This window comes from Podarcis cretensis (genome assembly GCF_951804945.1).
Source record: "Podarcis cretensis genome assembly, chromosome: 7".
Classification (NCBI taxonomy): domain Eukaryota; kingdom Metazoa; phylum Chordata; class Lepidosauria; order Squamata; family Lacertidae; genus Podarcis; species Podarcis cretensis.
Window position 1 is genome coordinate 48,732,867 of NC_137176.1, and position 24,290 is coordinate 48,757,156.

The 24,290-nt window shown below is 39.7% G+C and overlaps 1 protein-coding gene across 3 annotated transcripts; it reads right to left on the reverse strand.

The window, feature by feature from the left end:
• Positions 1 to 16: 16 nt before the first annotated feature.
• Positions 17 to 23,271, reverse strand: SS18 (SS18 subunit of BAF chromatin remodeling complex). Of its 3 annotated transcripts, XM_079982749.1 has the most exons (11): positions 23,068 to 23,271; positions 20,393 to 20,469; positions 18,996 to 19,080; positions 13,590 to 13,743; positions 12,044 to 12,265; positions 10,965 to 11,132; positions 10,038 to 10,142; positions 7,703 to 7,795; positions 6,880 to 6,996; positions 2,734 to 2,867; positions 17 to 1,647 (listed from the first exon to the last, which is right to left on the reverse strand). In XM_079982749.1, the coding sequence occupies exons 1-11, from the start codon at positions 23,134 to 23,136 to the stop codon at positions 1,621 to 1,623; spliced, it is 1,251 nt and encodes a 416-aa protein (XP_079838875.1). In that variant the 5' UTR covers positions 23,137 to 23,271; the 3' UTR covers positions 17 to 1,620. The 3 variants fall into 3 exon arrangements, with proteins under 3 accessions (XP_079838875.1, XP_079838873.1, XP_079838874.1); XM_079982747.1 differs by lacking the exon at positions 7,703 to 7,795 and having other exon boundaries at positions 23,068 to 23,257; XM_079982748.1 differs by lacking the exons at positions 7,703 to 7,795; positions 10,038 to 10,142 and having other exon boundaries at positions 23,068 to 23,257.
• Positions 23,272 to 24,290: the final 1,019 nt, after the last annotated feature.

Below are 24,290 nucleotides of genomic sequence, written 5' to 3' on the forward strand. Positions count from 1 at the left end.
GGAGCAAATGAAAAAATTAAAATCACAAATAATTTATTCTTCTGTTAAGAGTTGATGGAGGAGAGTTTTAAATAGCAATGAAGTACAGAGTGGTGGGAAATTGGCACAGAACCTAGAAGCATTTAGTTCATACCTATGTTCCTCACATTTTCAGTTCAAAACTTGATTTTAATTTGCAACCAATATAAAAAAGAAATTTGTTCTGAATTTAAAATTATGGAGGAATGCATCTTTTTATGTCTTATGCATTCAGGTACAGCTTATCATGTAAAAATATAGCAACACATAATAAACATATCTAACTCCTGGGCCAATTTTAGTTATATTTTTAAAAATATTTACCAAGACAGCCTAAATGCATGTATTTCTGTGCAACACACTCTATGGTGATGCACCTGAGAACACAATTGCAGGTTGATCTCAAACAGTTTTGTGTTCTCTATGGCTCTGCTGTTAATCCAAGTGATGGCTAACTCACACGCAACACTAAAAATTAATGCAGTTCACAATGGAGTTTGGCATTTTAAAAAACCTCACTAGAACTTGGTCTTGGTCTCATATTAACCAGTATGAAAATGGACATAAAACAACAAATGCCTTCTTTCTTAACTCTCATATGATAAAGTTTAGACAAGAGTTTTACAAAAGCGCCTATACTATTTTTGTTACATAGAAATGATCCTACTAAAAGTTAAATACACTTATGAAATAAAATACATGTCGACCTATCTATAATTTGTTTTTAAATACTTTGTATATTCAAGCCAGGTTAAATGAACACTTTAAAATTCCTTGTTACTGCAATCAGAAAAAGATCACAGCTTGATTTATGTGAAACCATTACAAGACACTTACAAATCCAATCTGAACATTTTCCTGTTACCAAAATAATAATATTACAGAAAATTGCCACTGCTAGAAACCATTTTTACAAAAGAGCTTTGCACAAAATATTTAAAAATTAATTCTTTATACTAGACTGTGTTATTGTCCATGATCATCCTGTCATTAAATAGATGGGGTATTAATTCTGCATACCAGTCTGTCAAGATTGTATGTTGAGCATCTCTCTTTCATACAACAATGAGACTAACACAATAAAGAATGCATCATGTGCCAATCTATATGGGTTTCTGACCTTGCCCAGTGCGTAGTGTACTGCCTTGCATATTCCATATGAAAAACATAATATATAAAATATTGCTGCTGTAAAAATTTTCCCCTTCCCCTTACAAAAGAATCTGTGGAAAAATATCAAATTCCCTTAACCTTCATAAACATACAATGCTGTTCACACATTTCAGCTTGTAACAGTTTGTTTGATGTACAGTTCTAAGCTCCTTGCAAAATTGAGTATTCTCTGTCCAATATTGCCATCTAGAGTACAGATGCAAAATTATTTTAGAAAGACTATCACTTTTGTTTATAAACTAGTCCAGACAGGCAATATACTGAAAAGCAGCCATTTATCAACAATGCAGGGTTGTTTTTTCTTCTGTTTCTCTTGTTTCCCAAACTAGATAGACTAGAATATTCTCTTCAAAAGGAGATGTCCACAATACTGAAGAGGCAATACAGCTGCTAAAATTTACTGGTTATTTCCTGATTTTTGTTTTTCTTTCATTGTTGGTAGTTTCCATACTGCCCCTAAGAAGAGAGAGGGAGAGAATGAATGTAAATATACTGTTGGTTTCCTTATTTTCCTAGAACAAGACAACACACCTGGAATATGTCCCAAAGTCATAAGACTTGCACATACCCCTGAACTTTCACTTCTTCTAAAGCTAAAGTAATTGCAAATGGGATTTGTTTCAAAATTTCAATTGTAAACTTGACACTATTGATTTTCTTAGAAACTGGAACTGGCAATAAAGACCTTCAGACTTTAACTTATTGTTCTGACATTCCAACAAAACCAGCAGATTGAATTTGTTCACCATATTTACACCCTGCACCTTCAAAACTACAGTGTTCCTACAGTGGCTTACAATTAAAATAATAATACAATATATAAATATATAAAAATATAAATAATTAATCTTGCTGTAAACAAGTGGTACAGTGACAATAAAGTTTTTCTATTAGTAGACCCTGTGGGATGCATTCAACTAAGTTTCACTCAGAGCAGACCTAGTGAAATTAATGGGCATAACTTAGTGGCCATTAATTTCAATGGGTTTATTCTGAGTAATTTAAGTTGAAATTAATGAACATGACTAACTTGATTAATTGATTAATTTCAATGCGTATACACTGAGTAAAATGCAAGTTGGATACAACCTATATCTAAGAACAGCACCAAAGCCCAGTAGCTAAATTAAATTTATTGTTTTAGTGAAATTGTATTCTTAATTTTACTCAGGCCACTTTGAGTGTTTTGTAAAAGCTGACTAGAAATGATTTTTAAATAAATAAAACAGCAGAGTTGCACCTCTTGATTCTCTGTAGCCTGGAAATATTATAAAAGTCAGAAGACTGACAAAGCTAGAAGGGAAGTTTTTATGGTGTTGCATTAAACCAACCTGCATACACTGCAGGACAGAGGGTTACATGGTACACTGCACAGCTGAGCATTTGTTAGAGAATACACACTAACTTTGTTCTTTCAAAGAGGGCTAAAGAGGACAAACTATAAGCCTGCAAAGGCTGAAAACTGAAATGTGTAATAATAATTTGTACCTGAAATGACAAATTGAAAGCTAAAATATTAAAATGGGAATACAAAAACGGCACCTGGTCATATCCATAAGGCCTCTGTTGTGGTGGTTGTGGGGGCCCAGGCTGCGTAGGCCGATATCCTCCGTACTGCTGCCCTTGCCCTTGGGGATAACCGGAATACTGAGGTCCTGGAGCATTTTGAGAAGGACCTGAAATGTTTTATAGAGCAAAATTAAACAAGGATCAACTTAAACATTAAAACTACAAAGTCAGAAACAAATCATGATCATCAAACCATTTCTTTCAAAAAGTCAGAACAGGCTGTTGATCACACTAATGGGCCCTCTAATCCAGCATCCCATTCTCACATTTCCAACTAGATGCCATGGGGAAACCAGTAGGCAGGACTGGGTGCAACAGCACTTTCCCTGCATGGGATTCCCAAAAATGGGCATTCAGAGGCTTACTGCCTCCATCAGTGGAGGTAAAAAAAAAGTCATTGTGGTTAGTAGCCATTGCTAGCCTTGACCTCCATAAACTTGTATAATCGTCTTTACAAGCTATTCAAGTTAGTGGTCATCACTACCTTTTAAGTGAGATAATTCTGTAGTTTAACTAAATACAACGTGAAATACTTTTGTCTGTCCTGAATCTTCCAACAATCAGCTTCATTGGATACTCTTGAATTCTACTATTATGTGAAAGGAAGACAAACTTTTCTCTATCCACTTTATCCACACCGCACATAATTTTACACCTCTATCATGTCCCTTCTTATTTACCTTTTCTCTAAACAAGGAAAGCCTAAAAGGTGCAACCTTTCCTCATGAATCATATAAAGTTCGTGACTCTTCCTTGCATAATATTATAACTCCAGGTTTGCAAGAATAATTTCTGCTATCCAGATTTGAAAGATACAAGTCATTTTATATGGTTATCTTTCTTCTTTTACAAACATGACAATTTTGTTAAGCTGAGCTCATAGCAGTGACTTAACAAGGCCAAATTATAATTACCATGTCCCTCTGTTTAAACTCTGGAAAAAAGTACAAAGAATACAACCCTTTACCCCCCCCCCTAATAAATACACCCTGTTGTTTTTGCTTTCTGGCAGGCAGTAAGAGTGTGGGTATGAGCCTACCAGATAGATGCCCACCAAAGACAAGTGAAGAAACTCTTTTCAAAGCCTTACTTGTCACTTTCCAATCTATCCGCCTTTTCAATAGCTTTTGGTGGCGGAATCTCTTTGTTCTACAATTGGGGAAAAACATTAGAACAAAGCTGTTGGGATCTAGTGTCCAAATTCTTTGATGCCTCCTATAAAGACTCTGCAGGATCCAATTAAACTAAAAGAGCTATGAATATCTAAAAATCAGTAGGGGAACTCTAGTATATAGCCAAGTCTATTTACGCAGTTATTAACTTAACTTGATCCAACACTAGGAAGCATATTTGTTACATATCATATAGTGAGTATGTATCTACAAGCTGATACATTTGTCATTTTGCACTGGTGAAAGACACCGATACCTTCCAATATCCTCTTTGCTCTACCCAGAAAAAAAAAAATACATACTGCTTAAAGAAGTCTGTTCAACAAAAGCTGCAAACGTATGGTTTACATCCACAGTACTTGGCCTCCATACTGGGTCAGAGCACTGATTTATCTAGTCTCTCTCAAATACAGTAATATTAACATTTCAAATACAACTATGTTATTGGCTTGTTTAAAAGAGAATGCTGTTTAGGATGGAATCCAGCAGCTAGGAATTAAGTTAAAATTCAAGTCTCACAATGAACGTAAGTACACTACTGAACACTGCTTGCCAATGCAACAACAAGGGCTGTAGAGGGAAGGCTTTCCAAAGATGACAGCATTTACCCACTTTGTCCTATTTGCCTTATAGAGGATATCACTTCAATGGTGTACCTTAAGACACCTAAATGGATGCTCAGCATGGTGTCTGACAACTTTCCTCTGAACAGCAAACTCTCATGCCATATCACAAACTACGCTTGGAAGTCTCATATGTTTCAAAACTAGACATGGTGCCAGCAATGTGGAAGGAAAGACTGGTTGGTGTTCAAGGAACACCTGCTAAAAGCCTTCTTGGGCACAAAGTACTACTATTGCAGTAGTCTGGATACTGACCAATGTTATTATATAGCAGTCACACTACAAAGGCTATCTAAAGTTGAGTTTAAGAAGGTACTGGTCTTCCGCAGCAGCATCTGCTCCAGCTGGTATTCAGGAATGATGGGAATCTGTTTTTCCAGATGTTTCTGGACTATAACTCCCATCATCCTTGACCTACAACTTTATACTGTAAACCACCCTGTGATCTTTGGATGTAGGATGGTATAAAAATTTACTAACAACACCACCCTTACTTTTAGATCCGGTATAATGGAGGCAGCCTCATGTTTGTTTAATAGGCAACACTGACTGTTACCAGTTGGGTCCATTCAATGCTGTAAGAACAAAAGGATGCTTACACACATTAAATTCCCCACTCTCTCCTTTCTACTGCAGCCCCCTGAAAAGCATTTCCTGAGGCCTGGTAAATGGAGCAAGAGGGCTGCAGTGGGAGGCTGGATATCGGAAAGAGCAGGAGACAACAGCAGGGTGGGTATTGCTGCCACTTACCTAGATGCTGCAGGGGCAGGGCTGTGCAGGCACACTGGCAGTGTCAGTCCAATGGTCCCACCCTGCCCTAGCATTGTTCAGGTAAGAAGGAAGTGACAGCTGTGTTAGGAGGGCAGCTCCACCACACCAAACCAGCCACTCTTGGGAGAGTGCAAGTTACCTCTGCCCAATTCTATGCCAGTGCCCCCAATGGCATCTGATGCCTTTGTCTTGGGAAGAAGAAGAAGAAGAAGAGTTTGGATTTGATATCCCGCCTTTTACTCCCTTTAAGGAGTCTCAAAGCGGCTAACATTCTCCTTTCCCTTCCTCCCCCACAACATACACTTTGTGAGGTGAGTGGGGCTGAGAGACTTCAAAGAAGTGTGACTAGCCCAAGGTCACCCAGCAGCTGCATGTGGAGAAGTGGAGACGTGAACCCGGTTCCCCAGATTACGAGACTACCGCTCTTAACCACTACACCACACTGGGTCTTGAAAAGTTTTTCAAGGGTGAAAGGGGCTGCAGTGGGAAGGTTTTTTTTTTTCAGAATTCCCTTTATATAAGCATCCTTGTACGAATATTGCATTGGATACAACCCAATGAATTCCTTAACCAGGCAGAAATTTGTTCACAGAAGCTTCACTTCAGTGACCTTCAGTTTGCATGCACAGATTGCAGTCTGCATCTTAGGCAGTTATTCAATGAGGATGAAAATATCTATATTATGTTTACTTCATACTGCAAAATGGTCCAGAGCAAGGTTAGGCATTGATCTTTCTATTTATGTACGAAACAGGTTAAAGCTGTAGAAAATATTAAGAGATGCTGAAATTTGAAAAAATGGCACATCAGCAACACTGATTTTGAGAGTTGCTCAATTTGAATAAAAGCAAAAGATAAAACACACAAATGCACTCTATCACAGTCTGTTTCAATTTCAGAACTTATAGGAGACCAAAAATATTGTTTTAAATTAACACCGTGAAGGCTGTGATCTTGAGTTTATTTCACTTGGAAGTTATACAGAAATAAACAAGACTAACTTTCAAATAATGGCAATTCAAATGTGTGTATTAGGCATATTCTACCTACGTCCTTCCCAATTACTGTGTAGCAAGGGAACTGAGCCAAAGGATGTAAAAAATGATTTTGAAACTGCTGCTTTCAAATGTTACTTTTAACAGAGTGTAGAAGTGTTATCTGAAAACAAATTTTTCAAGGCATATGGTTTACTGGTTAGTTTAATAACAGAAGTGAAAACTCCCCATACTCTCTCCATAGCCACATGGGGAGTGTGTGTATAATCCTGCTTTATAAACTGCCTGTGGATTTGAACCTTCTGTGACTGTTGGTGCATAAATGCTTTATTGCTGCTGGTAAATTGACATTTTGGTTCCACAGACAGCTACAAAAGGTTAAATGGGTAAACTAAAAGCAGAAAGCCCAGTAATGGGGAAACTGTAGCCTTCCAAAAATGGCTGGATTTCACCTCCTATCCTCTCTGACCATTGGCTATGATGGCCAAGGCTCATGGGAGTTGAAGTTCAACTATATAGTGCCATAGGTTATATACCCCTGACTATATATTTACTCACCATAACCTTGCTGCTGCCCAGGGTAACCTTGCTGACCTGGATACTGCTGCTGTTGATAGCCTTGCTGCTGAGGCGGTGCTTGGTAGGCTTCTTGCTGCTGAGCATATTGCGCGTTTCCTGAAACATGAGGTGAAGCAAGGACAGTTAAAGGCACTTTTTCTAGTTCTTTCCCCACTTGTTTTAATATGCACAGTGAACACCACAAAAACAAAATGAAAATCCAGTCTTGATCTCAAAAACTGAACAAAACCAAGAAAACAAACAAACCAAAACAGAAGGAATTAGGCCAAACAAACTGCAGTTAAAGCCAGATTTTGCAAGGCTAAACTGCAGCATTTTTCAGCATCTCTGCCAAATGAGCATTAAGTTTACTGGAACGTGATGTCATGACTTGATAATGCCATGACTATGCTAAATAAATAAAAAAAGGACAAAATTAAAGACAGCTACAGAGCACAAACTAACTACACAAATCAGCAAGCTGTTTCCTAATGGCACTATATTTGTATGTACACATACACACAAAATATACAACTGGACCAATGGATTTATGTTTAAATAAAAAGGTACGATTTGAATAGATGCTAACGATGTTTTAGTCATTTTACTGCTGTTAGAAATGACAAATTAAGGTTTAGATGTTGCAAGAAACTATTTTGAATGCTTCAAGTTCCCTGCAGTTCTCAACAGCCAGCGACTAGTAGTCTACAAGAGCTTTGCATGGGCAGGAAATAGGTTATGTTGTGCAAGATTTCGTTCCTTTGTGGAAGGGAAGAGGAAAAGGAATGTATGTGCGCATGTGTGTGTGAAGGTATATAGATACCTCCTTCGTAGTAATGTTGGGAGGAATCCTCATAAGGCCTATCGTAGCCTTGTTCAGGATACGACGGTTGCTGATAACCGTAATCACTATGACCTACATCAATTCGACAAGAGACAGGAAGAAACGTTAATGGCCTCTGAATGAAAATCCTAAGAAGTTTTCATCTTACTGAAAAATCAGTGTCAGCTGGAAATACATTAAAAAGAACCTTCAAATTGATTTAGAAGGATTTACAAATAGGATTTCCTTTTATACGGAATTAACACGTGATAGGAAAAAGTCAGCTAATGAAGTAGTTCTAGCAACATCACAGTGAGGGATAGTCTTAAGCTTCTGATCATCTTTGTTGTGGGGGGGTGGGGAGTACTTTGGTCTTTTTTTATAAAAATAAAAGCATTTAGTCCTTTCACATGTAAATAACCTGAATTTAATTAGAATGAACAAAGAAACCAATTATCATACACCTGTTCTACTGATTTCCAATTCAAAAGCATATGCTGCTAAAAGCAGCATACACTACAATGATCTTCCAAAAAACTTCACTGCTTTTTTTTGGTATGGCATATCTAAAAAATAATATTTATCTTCCCCTGCCCCAATGTAAGTATTATCCACAGCAATCCTTTGGGGGGGGGGGGGGGGACAAGAGAAAGGACAGCTTTCCTTCCAAATTCTCCTTTATCGTATAAGCGCAATGAGTAAATGCTATGGACACCTGCCATTAGGACCCAGTTGGTAAAAGAAACATCCTACCTGATGCTTGCTTTAAGTTCTCACATATTTCTCCTGCTTGTAATTAGAAATCTACTTCATTAAGTAATATTGACCATGGTCAGTAATAATATGCTTCTTTTAGTTAAAAAGTAGTACTACATTTTTCAAAATGCTTTCAACTTTTGTGGCTACTATCTGTATATAAAATCATTCCTGATCATAGGCTTCCCAAATTTTAATCAACTGCATATTCCATATCCTGCTACTTTTTGTCAGTTAAAAATGCCTTTTCATAATTAAAGACATGATTTGCAGATCATGTTATACAAGACAACTCTTGCATTTGCCAAACAGAAAAGAACAGAGCAGAACATAGTGGCTCTAATTCATCTAGCTGCAAATGGACTTTAGAAAATGTTCACAAAAGTTACCTATGCCACAGCTGAAAACATAATTTTATGTATTTTATACCATTTATAAGCCACTCTATAGTTCACGTTCTCTTGGCGGCTTACACTTTTGGTTTGGTCTTGTGCATAACATCTAGCAGCCAGATAAGACACAGTATGACTTCCAAGGGGGAAGTTGTAGCAGTGATTGATAGAATTTGAAAGAGTGCTTTTGTGTGACTCTGCCTTACCATACTTTTACATGTTATAAAACTGGCTCTAACTTGAACCATAATTAGGGGTGTGGAAATCTGATTTCCTGACATGTGGATTAAGTAAACCATGAATATGATGGTGATGAATGATAAAAATGTGGTAAAATACCAACAAATTCTATCTGAACACGTTAAAAAAAACACACCACACAATTAATTTGCAAACAATAGTTGCTCTGAAAAAGGTATTATATTGTGTGCCACAAATTAATGTACAAAGTGTCATGTTAGCTCTTACAGCAGCAATGAATCCATCAATATATTTTTAATTTATCTTTACTACCATACATTAAAATTGAATTTAAAAATTTCATTTCCTGAGGAACATCCTTGCATTTCCGTATAATATACGATAAGAATTTCTAACTTAAGAGAAAATTTTACAATGCTAAGAGCCAGAATTTGTACTTCCCAAAATTACGTGATTTCCAAAATCAGAAAAATGTTAAAAGGAAAAATGGAGTTATCTAGAATTCTGCAATACAAGCATAGAATGCAGCCACGAACTGGGTCAAAGTAATTGCAACCACAGCTTGCTCTTTAAAACACAGAGAGAAAAGACTTTGAAAGCATATTGGTTGTTTTGTTAACAGCTCTTAAGTATTGAGCTTTAAAATTTCTTTTTATAAGCAAAATGATATTGAAAAGCAGACATAATACATGACTGCATCAAGTGTCCTACAAACAGTGAAGAATTTAATATATCTTGAGCCAAAAGAGGGAATTCTGATAAAATCTGTATCAGGGTACTAGAACTGAAGTTACAAAGTTTATACTTTGAGTGAGCTGTAAAATAAAGTTATCCGTAGGGTTTCAGATTACTGAACTTACAAGCTTTAGTAAATATAAGAAGTGTTCTAGTGATCAGTTGCTAAAAATTGTTCATCAAATAGCTTTATATATAACTGGTAATGGGCAGGTATGTAAAATGGGAAAATTAATATTATGAGAAATTACCATCAGGGTAATATTGCTGGTTCATGCCTTCTGGAGGACCTTGTCCACCATGACTGTATTGGTCCCCATAATAGTCTTCCTGGCCTGAGTACTGCTGTGGTGGGCCTGAAAAACCACAACCAGTCAATATGTAAATAACTTATTTTCTCTGTTAGCACGCTCACTAATTTCTCAGTTTAATATGAGAAACAGTCCTCATCTAAGACTTCCCCCACCCGTGTCACTGTGTTTCAGAAAGCATACTTAATGCTTTATGACTAAACAGGTATGTTTTATATATATACACAGTAACTTGACTGAGTTATATACCCAAGATGATGCGAATATAAATTTCTAAAAACAGAAAGACAATATCTATATATGTATATATATATACATACTTGTTGCTCTTAAAAAAAGAAAATAAAAAGTAGATAGTTGTTGAAAACCATCTCATCTTGTCTAGTGTGCAACTTGTCAATTCCACTCTACATTAGTACAGATTGTACAGTATTCCATATACTGAACATAGATTTTAGCGAAGTTTTATCTTTTTTATATAACTTTTGATTCAAAAAAGAAAATTAGAAAAATATATGTTTCAACATGTTATTCCAAAATAGTGACCTTTTGGCTTCAAGTGCTATTTTGGGGAAAACATAGTAGTACAGGTTTGGAAATAGCCACTTGTTTGGGGATTTGCCTTCATGTTCTGAGGCAGAAAAGCTTTGCAAAAGCTAACTCTTTTATGCCTGAAATGATAAACAGAGCAGGCAGGTGCACACGTAAAATTGTGTACTTTAACTTTTGTGGCCTTCTCTGAAAAGTTTAAATACAGAATGTATATCAAGAATATAGAGAGAACAGGATGTAGGTAAGAAAATCAGCTGAAAGTTTTTCTTATGTGTTAATTAATCAAGTGGTAAAATTGGCAACTTTGAATCTTACCTTGCTGTGGTGGTCTGTATGGAGGAATCTGCCTCTGTCCTATCATATGGTTTCCTTGGTTAACTTGACCCATCATTGCCATCGGTGGCTGCTGTCCCTGATAATGTTGCCCACCTCCCTGGGGCATGTTATACTGTTGAGAAGGCGGCTGCTGGTGCATCATTGGGCCTACAGTGAGAAAAGCCATAGCAACATTTTATGCATTCATTCTAACTATAACCTACATTCAAGACAAACAAAACGAAACATTAACTTTTCTAATTATCAGCTTTGACAAATAACAATTTTGGGGCACCAGAAACACAAAATGTCTTGCAAATCTTTTTCTACAAGATAAACAAAAAGCAGTTTAAGGCTAATATGCAAAATATAGTAGCTAATAGACAAAAACATATAGGGATAGGTAGAACCTGCTCAAAAAGAAGGATGGCCAAACCTTATACTGTAAAGTGTTGAATATGCTAGAAAAGTTTCATTGGCTTCAGCTGACATAGCATAGTACAGGATCTTGAAGACTATAATCTAAGATTTCCTGCAACACAACCTTGTGTTTGCTTTAACAATTTGCTAAAACCCTGCTTCAGGTCCTCTGTGTGAAAGACTTGGAAAACCTGTCAACATATAATTTTAGGTACCTTTTCTCTTTATTATAATCACAGTGGTGTGCCAACTCTACTTCTTCCTACCTACAGACTAAAACCTGCTATGATTTAAACAGTTGTTCACAAAAACCTGTGTTCTTGTTTTCACTGTGTAGCAAACTGTGGAAAATCCAAACTGCCTGGATTCACAGCTGCTCAGTCTGGCTCACTTTGCTTTTCTGAACTCTTAACTGATTTAAAAAAACAATTTTTTCAGACATTTTCAACAAGTAAAGATCAGAAACCAACTCTACTTTTCAATAGCATAACTCAGTTCCCAATAAACACCTTGAAATCATTTTATCTTATTTGATGAAAATGAGGAATTTTATGCTGTGAACCACCCTGAGATCTTTGGATGAAGGGTTGTATACAAGTTAATTAAATAGAAACAATAAAATAATAATAATAATAAAGAGTAGAAATTTATTCATTTACCTTGATTTGGTTGCATGGTTATATTTGGTCTAGGACCATAGTTTGCCATAGGCTGTCCTTGGCTCATTGTCATCTGATTCTGTCCAGGCATGCTTTGAGAGGATGGCACTGAATGATTATAACCTCCCATGGACCCATGACTATTTGAAGGCATGTTCATGGAACTGTTTGTCATGTTGAGCTGGTTCGGTCCAGGCCCCTGCATAGGCATGTGATTAGGTCCTTTGAAGAAAAATAATTTTTATATTAATGTCTTGAAACACACAATCACAGAGCTATGATGCTCATTTAGAAATCATCTAGGCTGCTCAATAAGGTTTGTCACTTAAACACAACACACTTAGAAGACTGAAATTTCCTGCATATTCAGTCATACTGCCCTTCCAAAAGATATAACATTTTGCATCACTGTTAGCATTTCCTACATTGACTATAGCTTTGTACATGCTGAATGTAGCACTCCATTGATGACCCAAAGTCACGTTTATACAGATTTGGAACATTTTAATTAATACCCAAAATGGTTAAAACAGTGGTATGGTTAAACAATGGAATTTGTTGACACAAGATGTAGCGATAGCCACCAACTTGGATGGCTTTAAAAGAGCATTAGACAAATTCATGGTTTATAGGACCATCAATGGCTGCATTCTCCTCCATCCTTCGAGGCAATATGCCTCCGTATACCAGCTGCAAGTGGAGGGAATGCTGTTGTTTGCACATCCTGCTTGCAAGCTTCACACAGTAATCTGGTTGGCCACTGTGAGAACAAGATGCTTAACTAGATGGGCCTTTGGTCTGATCCAGCATGGCTTTTCTTGTGTTGTTATGGTATTCAAACAGTAGGGTCTCTTTGATGAAAAAATAACCAATGGTGGGCATTCCTTCTTCAATGACATTTTGTGTGCCATTGCCAATCTTTCCCCAGAAAAATACAGCCTAATAAAACTGATAAAAACATGGAACACTGTTTTGCTTTTATCCTGCAAGCACTGACATGTCACACACTTTTATTCTGTAATAAAAACTTCGACTTCAAGTTTAGAATGGAAAAAATCATGTTGAGGTATTGTACACAACTTGGTTGATATATAGCCCTCACCCCGCCATTGTACTATAGAGATTAGTAGAAATTAGATTTTCTGTCTAAGTGACTTTTCCATCAGCTTCAACTCTTACATATCACACTAACTTAGATGTGATAGCATGAGATAATCTTTCAGTGAGAATTTACTCAACCACAGGCCAGTACCTTTCTTCAGAAAGCCTTCTAAACACAGCTGTAACTGTATGGTTTCAGACAGACTAAATTTAGCCAGTTCTGTTCAGAGGAATGCTGTGTGTCAGCTACATCAAAGCCCAAGGGCAGCCTGATAAACACAGAATACAGGTCACATAGCTCTGTAGCTAACAAACTTAGAGAGCTTGTACTCAGGGGGCATTCAAAGCAGTTTTGTCATCAACAATCTTCTATCCCTTGAGCCCACATGTTGTTTCAGTTGCTGAGCAACCCTGGTGTTAATGTCTTCTTGGAGAAAAAACTTACCAGGCATCTGGCCGTTCATCTGGTTCTGCATGTGTGGTGCAGGAGGGCCCCCACCTACCATACCATCTGAACCCATATTGTGAGAACGTGGAGGTGGGGGAGGGCCGCTCTGACTCATTCCTCCTGGACCCATTGGCATATTCTGTGTGGGTGGCTGAAAGACAATTTAATGAAACAGAAGAAGTTAGTACAATAAATACCCATCATATGCATGTGGTACATTAACCAAGTTCTTCAGCATGTGCCTTGCTTCTCCTGATATATTCAACTTCCCTCAATACCTGGTAAGACTTTGCAGCACAGCACTATCTTCCAGTATGACTATTCCAGCACAGACTTTCTCCTCACAATTCAGGCTGTTTATAGGCTGTTTATTTAGAATGTCAACCTTTTTATCTGTAACTGCTACAAAATAAATTCAGGATTTTACTTTAATGTTGAGTATGAAAACAGACTCCCTAGGAAGGTGCTGGACTCTCCTTCACTTGAGGTTTCTACGCAGTTTGAATGGCCATCTGTCATGGATGCTTTAGTTGAGATTTCTGTGTGGCAGGGGTTTGAACTAGCTGACTTCAGGGTGCCTGTGGGGAGCATGAGACTCTTAATTGTAAGGTTGTGGGTTTGAGTCCCAAGTTGGGCACTGCAGGGGGTTGGACTTGATGACTTTTGACATCCCTTCCAACTCTACAATTCTATGATTCTATGATTAAGCGAGTCATCCCATAAATTCCCGCAGGGACACTAGGATAGAGCAAAAAAATTCTGCTCAGGGAAGAGCATTCTCTTGCACTCAAAGAAGAGGAAGCAGGCAATTTTTGCTGATTCCCCCCTCTACTTCCAACCACCTGGAAATCTGCTCCGGAGGGTTGAAGAGGTGTGTGAAGTGGTATGCAGAATTACAGAGAAAATCTTCAAAAATCAACTCCCCTATTACATCAGCAAAAGGCTTAATGCAAAAGTTTAGAGGGAAAGCAAAAGAAAGGTATATAAATGCATGGCAGTCTCCTCTAGGAAAGTCAAAGAAGGGAACTTCAAAGGACAGACTACCCATCATACTTCCCATGAGAATCTCCCACGAACAGGGAAGGCTCTTATCATACAGCTGTGTAAACAGACCTGTGAAGTAATCATGAGACACTATTCCCAGGGGAAACTTACCATCTGGTGTAAACCCTGTATATACCGGGGGCATGATGGTGCAGTGGAAGTGATAAGTGGTGGTGGGAGTCACCATGCTAAAAAAAAAAAGGTAAGCCTAGAGAGGAAGACTTTCTGCCCTGCCCTTTGCAGCAGAACGGCAGTAGTTGCAATTTTAATACTTTTTAGTTTCTGGTTTTGGCCCAGCAGCTTTAAGTGCCTCTGAACCCAGGGGTTGTTGGAGGACCACATACCCTCGGTAAACTATTCAAAACCCACACACTCTTACCTTTTAAAAAAACCTACTGGGTAATGGGAAATGTGATGTGGATGGCCAATGCGAGGGATGCAAAGACAGCTGGACTGCCCTATACACTTGAGACAATAGCAAACTGTTTTGGCCCCTATTAAATTTTGTTTCTTGGATCTTCTATTATACCTAATCCACCAAAACTTATCTTTTTTCACCACATCTACCTGAAGCATTGTGCACCCAAAGACGTATGTTGTCAATGTGGCACACCAGGGGTGGCAGTGAAACATGTAATCTATTCATGCCCTATAGTGGCAGAGTTCTGGAAAAAAGTCATTGTCTGTGTTAACTCCATCCTGGGAAAATCCTGAAAGGTCCCCTGCCTGAAACCCTGATGAATTGCTGCCAGTCAAAGCAGACAGTGCTGAGCTAAATAGATCAATGCTCTGACTCAGTAAAAGGCAGATTCCTATGTTCCTAAGTTTCATTTCTAAAATGCATATTAGGCCTGAAGAAACTATATACCCATTCTTGTGGAACAGCTAAGTTCAGGACTGAGGTTTCAAACTTACACATCTTTCACAAACAAGATTATTAAGTGTACTTCTTTACCTAAAGAGTTTAAGTTTCCTTGGTACCCACTATCAGATCATGAAAGTCAGGGAGTGGGTTACTGAATTACCAGCAGCAGACATAACAGGAAAGAAACTATGAGTTTCACTTTTAACTAAGACACTGGAACTAAATGTGTGTAGATAAATACAGGAACAAGAGAAACAAGATTCTGAAACTTGCATCAATTCAATACATGTCAATTCTTTTAAATAGAGAACTCTAGTATAGGATAAAGATTTTTTTAAACATTTTAAAAATCATACTTGGTTTACATGTGTATAACCATGCAATAAATACAGTTATTCATGCTTAAGGAAAAACATGTTTGGATCCAATTTTCAAAAAGCTAAGGCATCTAAAAACACTAAATAAGCAGGCTATGACTTTCATGGATGTTAAAGATGTTATATTAAGAAAAACATCTGCATAAAAGTGTCAAGACAACTATTCTTTCAGACATTAGCAGAATGTTTAAGTTTGAAAAATATTAGTAAGGTTTTCCCAGAGGACATGAATAAATAATTTGTTTGCTTCAAGAAGTCGAGAAAGAAAAACAGCTAAGTATAAAGGAATCTGTTTTCATTTTTCTTCTTTAGGTGTTCAGCTATTTTTTAGAAGCCCTAGCCTGTACATTTCTTCCACTCTTTCATCCATTGTCTATTTATTGCCTAACTTCTAATTCTTTTGCAATAAGCATATTTTTTAACTCTAGGTACAAGAAAGATTTCAGGTAGTTGCAAGCAGAGATGGGCAAATTCCCCATGCCAGGCTTGGAATTTGTCTTAAAAAACTGTTCTCCTCACATGCACTTGGATCGCCCAACAACCCCTTCCCTTCCCACTCATCTATCCATCTCTCCCCACCCACCGCACAAAAAGAATTGTGGCAACAGCAAAGGGAGGTGGAGACATCTAGTATTTTGCTATGGCTGCATACCAGATACAAGAAGCACTGTGTAGTGCAACTTTCTCAACACTGGCAAAACTAGAATTCCTAGAACACCTTGCAGCTGGCATGCAGCCACAATAGCATCCTTTCTTCCCTGCCAGAGCAGCATATTTAAGAGGGTGGGAGGAAGGGGCAGTCCAAGTTCCTCTCCCACTCAGTTTATAGGTGGAGAATAGAAGCCAACCTAATTAGTCTTCCAAGCTGTATTTGGATAAAGTTCAAATTTATTACGAATAACAAAAGTAGCCAACCTGGTACTCTTCAGAAGCTTTGGGCTACAATTCCCATCAACTGCCCAAGCCAGCATGACCAATGCTCTAGTCTGATGCGAGTGGCACTCCAACAGCATCTAGAGGGCACCATTTCAGCCACCTTCCAATTACAACAGGTCTGGCACCAACAGTTGCCCAAATCAGGCACTGGCTAAAAATGTGCCCCTCACCAGCCCAGCCTGCTACCTACGAACTCAATGGCTCCAGCTGGTGGTGTGTGGAGGCATCACGTTGTGTGGAAGTCAAGTTTGGTTCTCATCCATGGCAGCTGGCTAACCACCATCTCTACTTCCCTATCTGGCCTGGGAGTTTCTTGAGAATGGAAAAGGGGCTCCTTCACAGAACCAGGCATTTGGGCAAGGTGGTTAGGTGTTTGGTTGACCACAGCAGCTAGATAGACTTTAACAATTCTAAAGCTTACTTTTTCTGTTTTATAATCCTTCTAAGCCACTCTGGCAAACTGCAGTACCACCACAGGCATTCTTGCGCAGAAAGGCTGGACCTCGTTAATGGCTTTTGGTCTTCTCTAAGAACCAAGGTGCCAGAGAAGTTTCCTGCAGTGGTGCTGCTGCCACCATAGAAAATATTTTTTGAAAAAGGGGGAGACGATGTTGATGGTGCTGCACTGTGCTGTAAAGAAAAGGGTGTGTTGGGGACATCAGCAACAAAAACTAGCATGGAGGTAACAGAAAACAGTGGTGTGTTTTTGGTTAACAACTCTTGGTAAGGCTGAATTTCCAAAGGTTTGTGATGAGGTACTATGAAACCACCATAGGGCACAACCCTAGTGTGTTAAGTGGCATTTTCAACCAATCAAATATTAGGGTAAGTTGCATTAAATGGGTTGGCTCCAAATAACTGTGGGTGGAAGGAAAATAGCTGCAAGTGCTTGGAGAAGTTGTATTACAGCTCATGCAATGCTATGCTAAGTAGATTCTATAGCAATTATCATGCTTCCACTTGTGCAAGTAGTTATGCAACCTCTTACGCAAGCAAAAAAAGGACACCTTTGAATTTAGCTTTACTTTCCCCATGGAAAACCCTAACATGAGATCCCAAACTGCATCAGAAAAGGGAAACCAAAATAATCAAGCTGATGGAGCAACTCGTCTGAGGAAAGATTATAACCTTTGCACCTATTTAGTTTAGAGAAGATAGAGCTGTATAAAATTAAGTATAGTATAGAGAAAGTGTATAGAGAAAAGTTCTCTCTCTCTTTCTTGTAACACTAGAACTCAGGGAAGATACAGGACAAAAGAAAGTACTTCTCCACAACGTTAAGCTACGGAATTCACTACCACAAGAGTCAGTGATGGCCACCAAACTAGGATAGCTTCAAAAGAGGATTAGACCTTTGGCCTGATCCAGCAGACTCTTCTTATGTCCTTACGCCCTTCAGCAACTGGAAGAATTAGTTGCATGGAGTTAGTATTTTAAAAACAAAATGTATCACTGTACCATATCCATAAAAAGACTTGGTAATCTGTGCTAAAATAGTCAAGGTACAATCTAATTATTTATTTTATTTATTAGATTTATATACTATTCTTTATCATAAGATCTCAGGGCAGTTCACAGAATAAATACAGGATAAAAATAAGTAAAACGAAACAGCAAAACAAGAATCCCCCTTCCCACATACACATTTAAAAGGCTGTGGAATAATAATCAGCCAAAGGAACGTTTTTGCCTGTCACCTAAAAACATATAGTGAAGGTGCTAATCAAATCTCTCTGGGGACAGCATTCTACAAATGGGGAGCCACTACAGAGAAGGCCCGTTCTCATGTTGCCACCCTTCAGATCGCACATGGAGGAAGCAAACAAAAAAGGGCCCCCAATGAACTTAGAATCTGGGACATTTATATGGGGAGAGGTACTCTGGTCCTGAGCCATTTAAGATTTTATAAGTCAAAATCAGCACTTTGAATTGGGCTGGTATTAATTATGACTCATCCTGTATTAAGAATTACAGCCTTTTTAATGAAATCAAGCAAGTGTTATTCACAAGGTTCTATTTTAGTAATATACTGCAAATAGAGATATATGGGGCAGAGATGTTTGTTACAAGGTAGAAGATGCCATGCAGAAAAATTAGTACAGATATTTGTGATTAAACTTTTCTTTAGGTACATTTTTACATTAGAAAGAGCACACACAATTGTCTTTAGAAGGTACTTACTGGTGGCAGTATAGATTGCATATTTTGATTGGAGTCTGCTATTGTGGCTAGGTAGACCAAGTTTGTATGCAACAATTGCTGATAACTATAAAAAAAGCAGAGTATGTTTACAGTTTAAGGTTAAAGATTCTCATGTCACTGCTGTCAAAAACTGCCATGTAGCTATTCTAATGGCAGCCTCTTATGAAGACTTTGTACTGGGCTACCCTTAAAAACAACTCAGAAACAGGAATTGGTGTAGAATACTCAAATTTTGGTCTCCACACAGTGGCTATTAATTAGTTTTAGGCACCACCTCTAGGTGCTGCTTCTGACATCTTAAAGCTCTTAAAAGCCTTATTCCCACATATCCCAAGTACATTCTTGTGTAGATGGTTGATAGTTGAATGAGGTCTTTTGGGTAATGCTGGTTGTAGGGACCACACCGTTGTCTTAAGTTGCCTATTCAAAATTTTACACCATGATGGCCCACACACATGTATGTGCATGTCACAAAACAGATATACCAGGCACATCCAACTTTCAAGAGACTGCGATCCACTCCCAGTATAAAAAACTGGCAGTGATCTACCCATTGTCACTGGAGGGGTGAGGAGTGTGCGTGGGGTGCGTGTGTGGAAGGAGGTGGCTAACTGGACATGGGAGGGGGGTTTAAATGGTGGGGGAGAAAGGGGAGGCAAAAGTTCTCTCTCTGAGAAGCCAGTCGGCTTCTTCCCCACCCCAGCCAGCCCTTTCTCTCTCCCCTCTCCCTGTCAAAGGGAGCTGCACAGTTGATGTGGATCCCGATCCCTCCTTCCCCCTCCTCCCTCCATCAAAGGGAGCCACACAGCTGATGTGGATCCCGATCACACTTGCCCTCCCTCCTTCACCCTCCCACCTTTCCCCTCAATGTCAAAGGGACCCAGTGCCGGAGCTGCCACAGCAGCCAGGCCGGGGGTGGGGGGGCAGGCAAGCAGACAAGGAATGTCGCCCCCCCCCCCCCCCGCTGGGTCTTGTAGCTGCCGCTGCCACGGCCAGGCAGGGCAACATCCCTTGCGCTTCCCGTCCAGCCTGGCATTTCCTGCTGTGGTGGTGGCGTTACCCAGCACCAGGGGGCGACTACACTCCCGCGATTGACCAGGATCACTCCCGCAATCTACTGGTTGATCACAATTGACCGGTTGAACATGTCTGAAATATACTAACAAGCTAACTGAACAGAAAAAAATGTTACTTGTACCAACCAATATTATACAATAATGCTATATAAGCAGAAGTTAGAGATTATGCACTTGTTTGCATAATGTGTTTAGTGCACCTGAAAAACCTGTTTTGTATGCACAGCACATTACTTTAGAGCATGGTTAAAGTGAACATGGCAAGAGTGAACATGAATTACATTCAGGTAATTAACTTACTGAGAGCACTCTGAAGTTTTGCCTTTGTTCTGGTAGTCCATTATACACTGAATGAGATGGTTGTTTTCATCCAACATCTGTAATAATAAAACAGATTCTCAATAAGGTCAATCCATTCAAGCACCCACTGAACTCTATTCTTCCGAATCTCTTTTCTTTTTGAAAGTTTAGCAAAAGACCTTTTCCTCCTTTCAGAGTCGCTGCCTATCATAGCAACAGGATTACTGATCTCAATTGGAGCTAGATTTTGTCACAATCTGTCTTTTCAACCCAGATCATAAACTTTCTTGGTCCCTCTTGTGGAATCCCGAGTTCAGCTTCATTACCACTGCTATTTATCTGTTGTACTTTTTCCTCAATAAGGGGGAGAGTACAGCAACTATGTAACTGATTTTCCCAGTTTCCATTTAGTTATCAAGAACTTCAAGTTCTACCACAATCTTAAGCATACTTAAACTTGAATAGTGGTATTAAGAATGACAGAATTAGAAAAGTCAGACAACCTAAAATCAAAGAAGCTTCATTTGAATAAGTGCGGGCAATTACGGTAGGTATTTTGAAGCAGTAAAACTGCTGGAACACTTTAGTTTCCTAGTCATACATTGATTATTCCTTTCCCTCCACATCCCCACAATAATTATTTACTCATAATTTTTAGAAGGGAAAAAATAGGATTTTCTGCTTTCAAGAAATGTAAATTGGAGCTATGACACTTCATTTTTCTTGTCTTATGCAGTCACTGTAAAGACAAAAAAATTCTACCATAACTACTTCTATTACTTCAGTTAGTTAAAAGCATCAAATTCTTGATTCTGCACTTATGAAGTTAGCTACCAGAGATAATATAGAACTTAAAATTGTGTAGCTTACTTAAACAGAATCAATACTCAAGCACCAGTTTGAGCAAATGAAAGTACTTCACATATATTATCTTATTGTAATTGTGAGACCACCACTGATAGATCAGTCTTATTAGTTCCATATTGCAGATGGGGAGGAGGTGACTTAAGATGAAACTGTATGGTTTGAAAAATCCACCATGCCCAAAAAGAAATGTAACTACTAGTTCAGCCATTTAGAAACAGTTCTGGGACTTCAATGAATCGGTGTTAAAACTGTAGCCTCAATGTCTGCAAAAGAATGCAGACCATCAAATTCTTAGTTAACTACCACGGCCATGAATTAAGCAACACCAGAAACCATAACATCTATATGCTTTCCACAGTGATCTTTCCAGTTCTGCAAGTGTTTCCACCATCAGGTTTCTCAAGTTTTCAACAGTACTTTTGCATCACAAATATATCTTTAGCATCTTAACAGTCCCATACCCTATTACTAAGCTCTCCATTACCAGCCCACCCTCCTTTTCCATCATTTTCTCTGAAGCATAACAATTTAACTTACAGCAACTCTTTAAAATCTTCACTCTTCTAAACTACTTAACTTACTGTAAAAGTACTTCAGCTGAAACATACACCTCCAGATGCAAGTTCTTTTAATTTCAACTGCTTCCCAATTTCATACTGAAACAGTAGGTAAGAGCTATGATTTCTCTTATACTCTGCCTTCACCACTGCGTTAATCCTGAATGCCTGCTCTTATATTACTCAGTAAATAATGATTTGTGCTCCCCCTCCAACCTCAGTAGATCATGAGTTAGCGACATGCTGGATGCTGTGGGCCTTCTGGGTGGGGAGGAGAGGTAGGAGAGAGAATCACTTATAATTAGTGGGACATCTCTGACATTTTCACATGCATGTAACAAGATTTTCTGCAATTTCTTGAGCAATTCCAGCTAATGCACTCCTCCTTCCCCTCCCCTATAATCCATTTAGCTCTACGCTTCCCTTCCACTCCATGATTATGTTGTGTGGGGCCGCTGCTTGAGCTTTCCCGATTTCCAACAGTTTATTATTATTTATTTCATTTATACCCCACCTTCAGGGCCTTCAAGTGGCATGCCATGGCTCTCCCCTTCCTCATTTAACCCGCACCCACCCTCAAATAACCCTATTGAGTTCGGCTGAGCTGAGAAGCAGTGACTGGCCCAAGGCCACCCAGAGGCCATCAAGGCAGAGTGGGCATTTGAACCCTGGTCTCCCAGGTCCTAATCCCACACTTTTAAACCTACTACTAAAACCGCACTGCCTATCTCGACGAATGCAAGTCACAATACTACTACTACTACTGACTTTTAGAAGACATCTGAAGGCAGTCCTGCTTAGGGAAACTTTTAATATTTGATGAATGATTGTATTTTAATATTTTGCTGGAAGCTGCCCAGAGTGGCTGGGGAAACCCAGCCAGATGAGCGCGATATAATTTATTATTATTATTACTACTATTACTACTACGATTTAAAGTGGAAAGTCGGTGCAGCTCTGTGTTGGATATTCAAGCCACCTCCACCCCTCCCGTCAACCCCTTCATAGGGGAAGTCACAATAGCGGCCTACCTCGCAGGGCTGCCACAACTGCAACCCCTCCATGGGACAGGAAAGAGAAAGGAAACGCGCCACATTAAAACGGCTAAGGACTACTTTTGGGGGCTCCCAACGTCCCGAGCTGCCCCAGGCGCGAGCCGGGGCGCCGACCTCCCTCACCTCCCCCCCCCCCCTGTAATGAGCCCCAGCCCCGGCTTCGGCAGCCTGGCCCGGCCTAGGCCCCTCAGCCCACCTTCTGGATGGCAGCCGGCGTGATCTCGCCCTTCCCCCGCTGCCTGGGGGCTGCGAACGCCACCGACATCTTGGGCCCCCGCGCGAAGACGGGCCTCGGCGCGCACCGCAGGCGGCTCCCCGCTCCTCCTCCTCCTCCTTCCTGCCCCCTCCCGCCTCTGAGGCCACAGCGGCGACAGCGGCGGCAAAGCCCTGGGAAGAACAGCAGCGAGCTGTGGAGGAGGAAGCGGTTACCCGTTGGGCCGAGCCATCGCCACTCTCAAAACAGGGGAGGAGACGGAGCAACGTCCTGGCCAACGGCGACATCGGGCGCCACCGTGCCCCGGCGGCGCGGCGCTGCTTTCGACTCAGCTCCCCGTAGCTCCGTTTCCAAACGGAACGGTCCCCGTTGCCGTCCGGAAAATGCGCCCGTGAGGACTGTTAGCGAGCGCACCCCTTCGCTGCGACAATGGTACGTTCCTACCCGACCTCCTTCGAGCGATGACAAATGTTACAGCCCCAGAGGAGGGGGCGGTCGGGAGAGAAGTTCTATGTTGATCTATTCCCGCCCCCTCCCCCCGAGTTCCTCGCATCATTGGTCCAGCCCGCACTTTTCTGAGCCTGGCGTTTCCCTTTCAAGTCGCGAGAAGCAAAGCGAGCTTCCAGCTCGTGCGGCAAAGCACGTCTAAGCGAAACCCTCAGTCCCGTTTCAAGTGGGATCTTTGCTGTCTCCTTCAATGCACTGTTTGCTTCTTGGCTTTAAAGGGCGCGGGATTAATTTAAAACACACATGCCATATTTTTGTATTTTTTTTAAAGTATAGTTGTGAATTTTATTTTTGTAAACCGCCTTGAGGTTGTTATTGTTGTTTTACAATCATTTTACATTTTACAATGTTGTTTTACATTTTAAGAAATTGAATTAATGTTTTTGAGGTTTTATAATTTTTTATATTTTGTTGGAAGCCACCCAGATGGGCAGGGTACAAATAATATTATTATTAATAATTATTCAAATACGTTGGTGCGAGTCAGGGTTGCCAACCCTCCCCCCAAAAACTTTTTTTTTTTTTTTTTTTGGCACAGCCTGCCAAGTCAGCAACTGAAGCTGAACTTCTTGTTGTGCGCCTAGGGTTGCCAGATATTTTCTGGCGGGGCTCCTGTGCCAGGTAGAAGATTAGGAGTTGAAGCCTTTTCTGCCTTGGAATCACAATTATAGGGGAAACTTCAGTATATTTCTACCAGC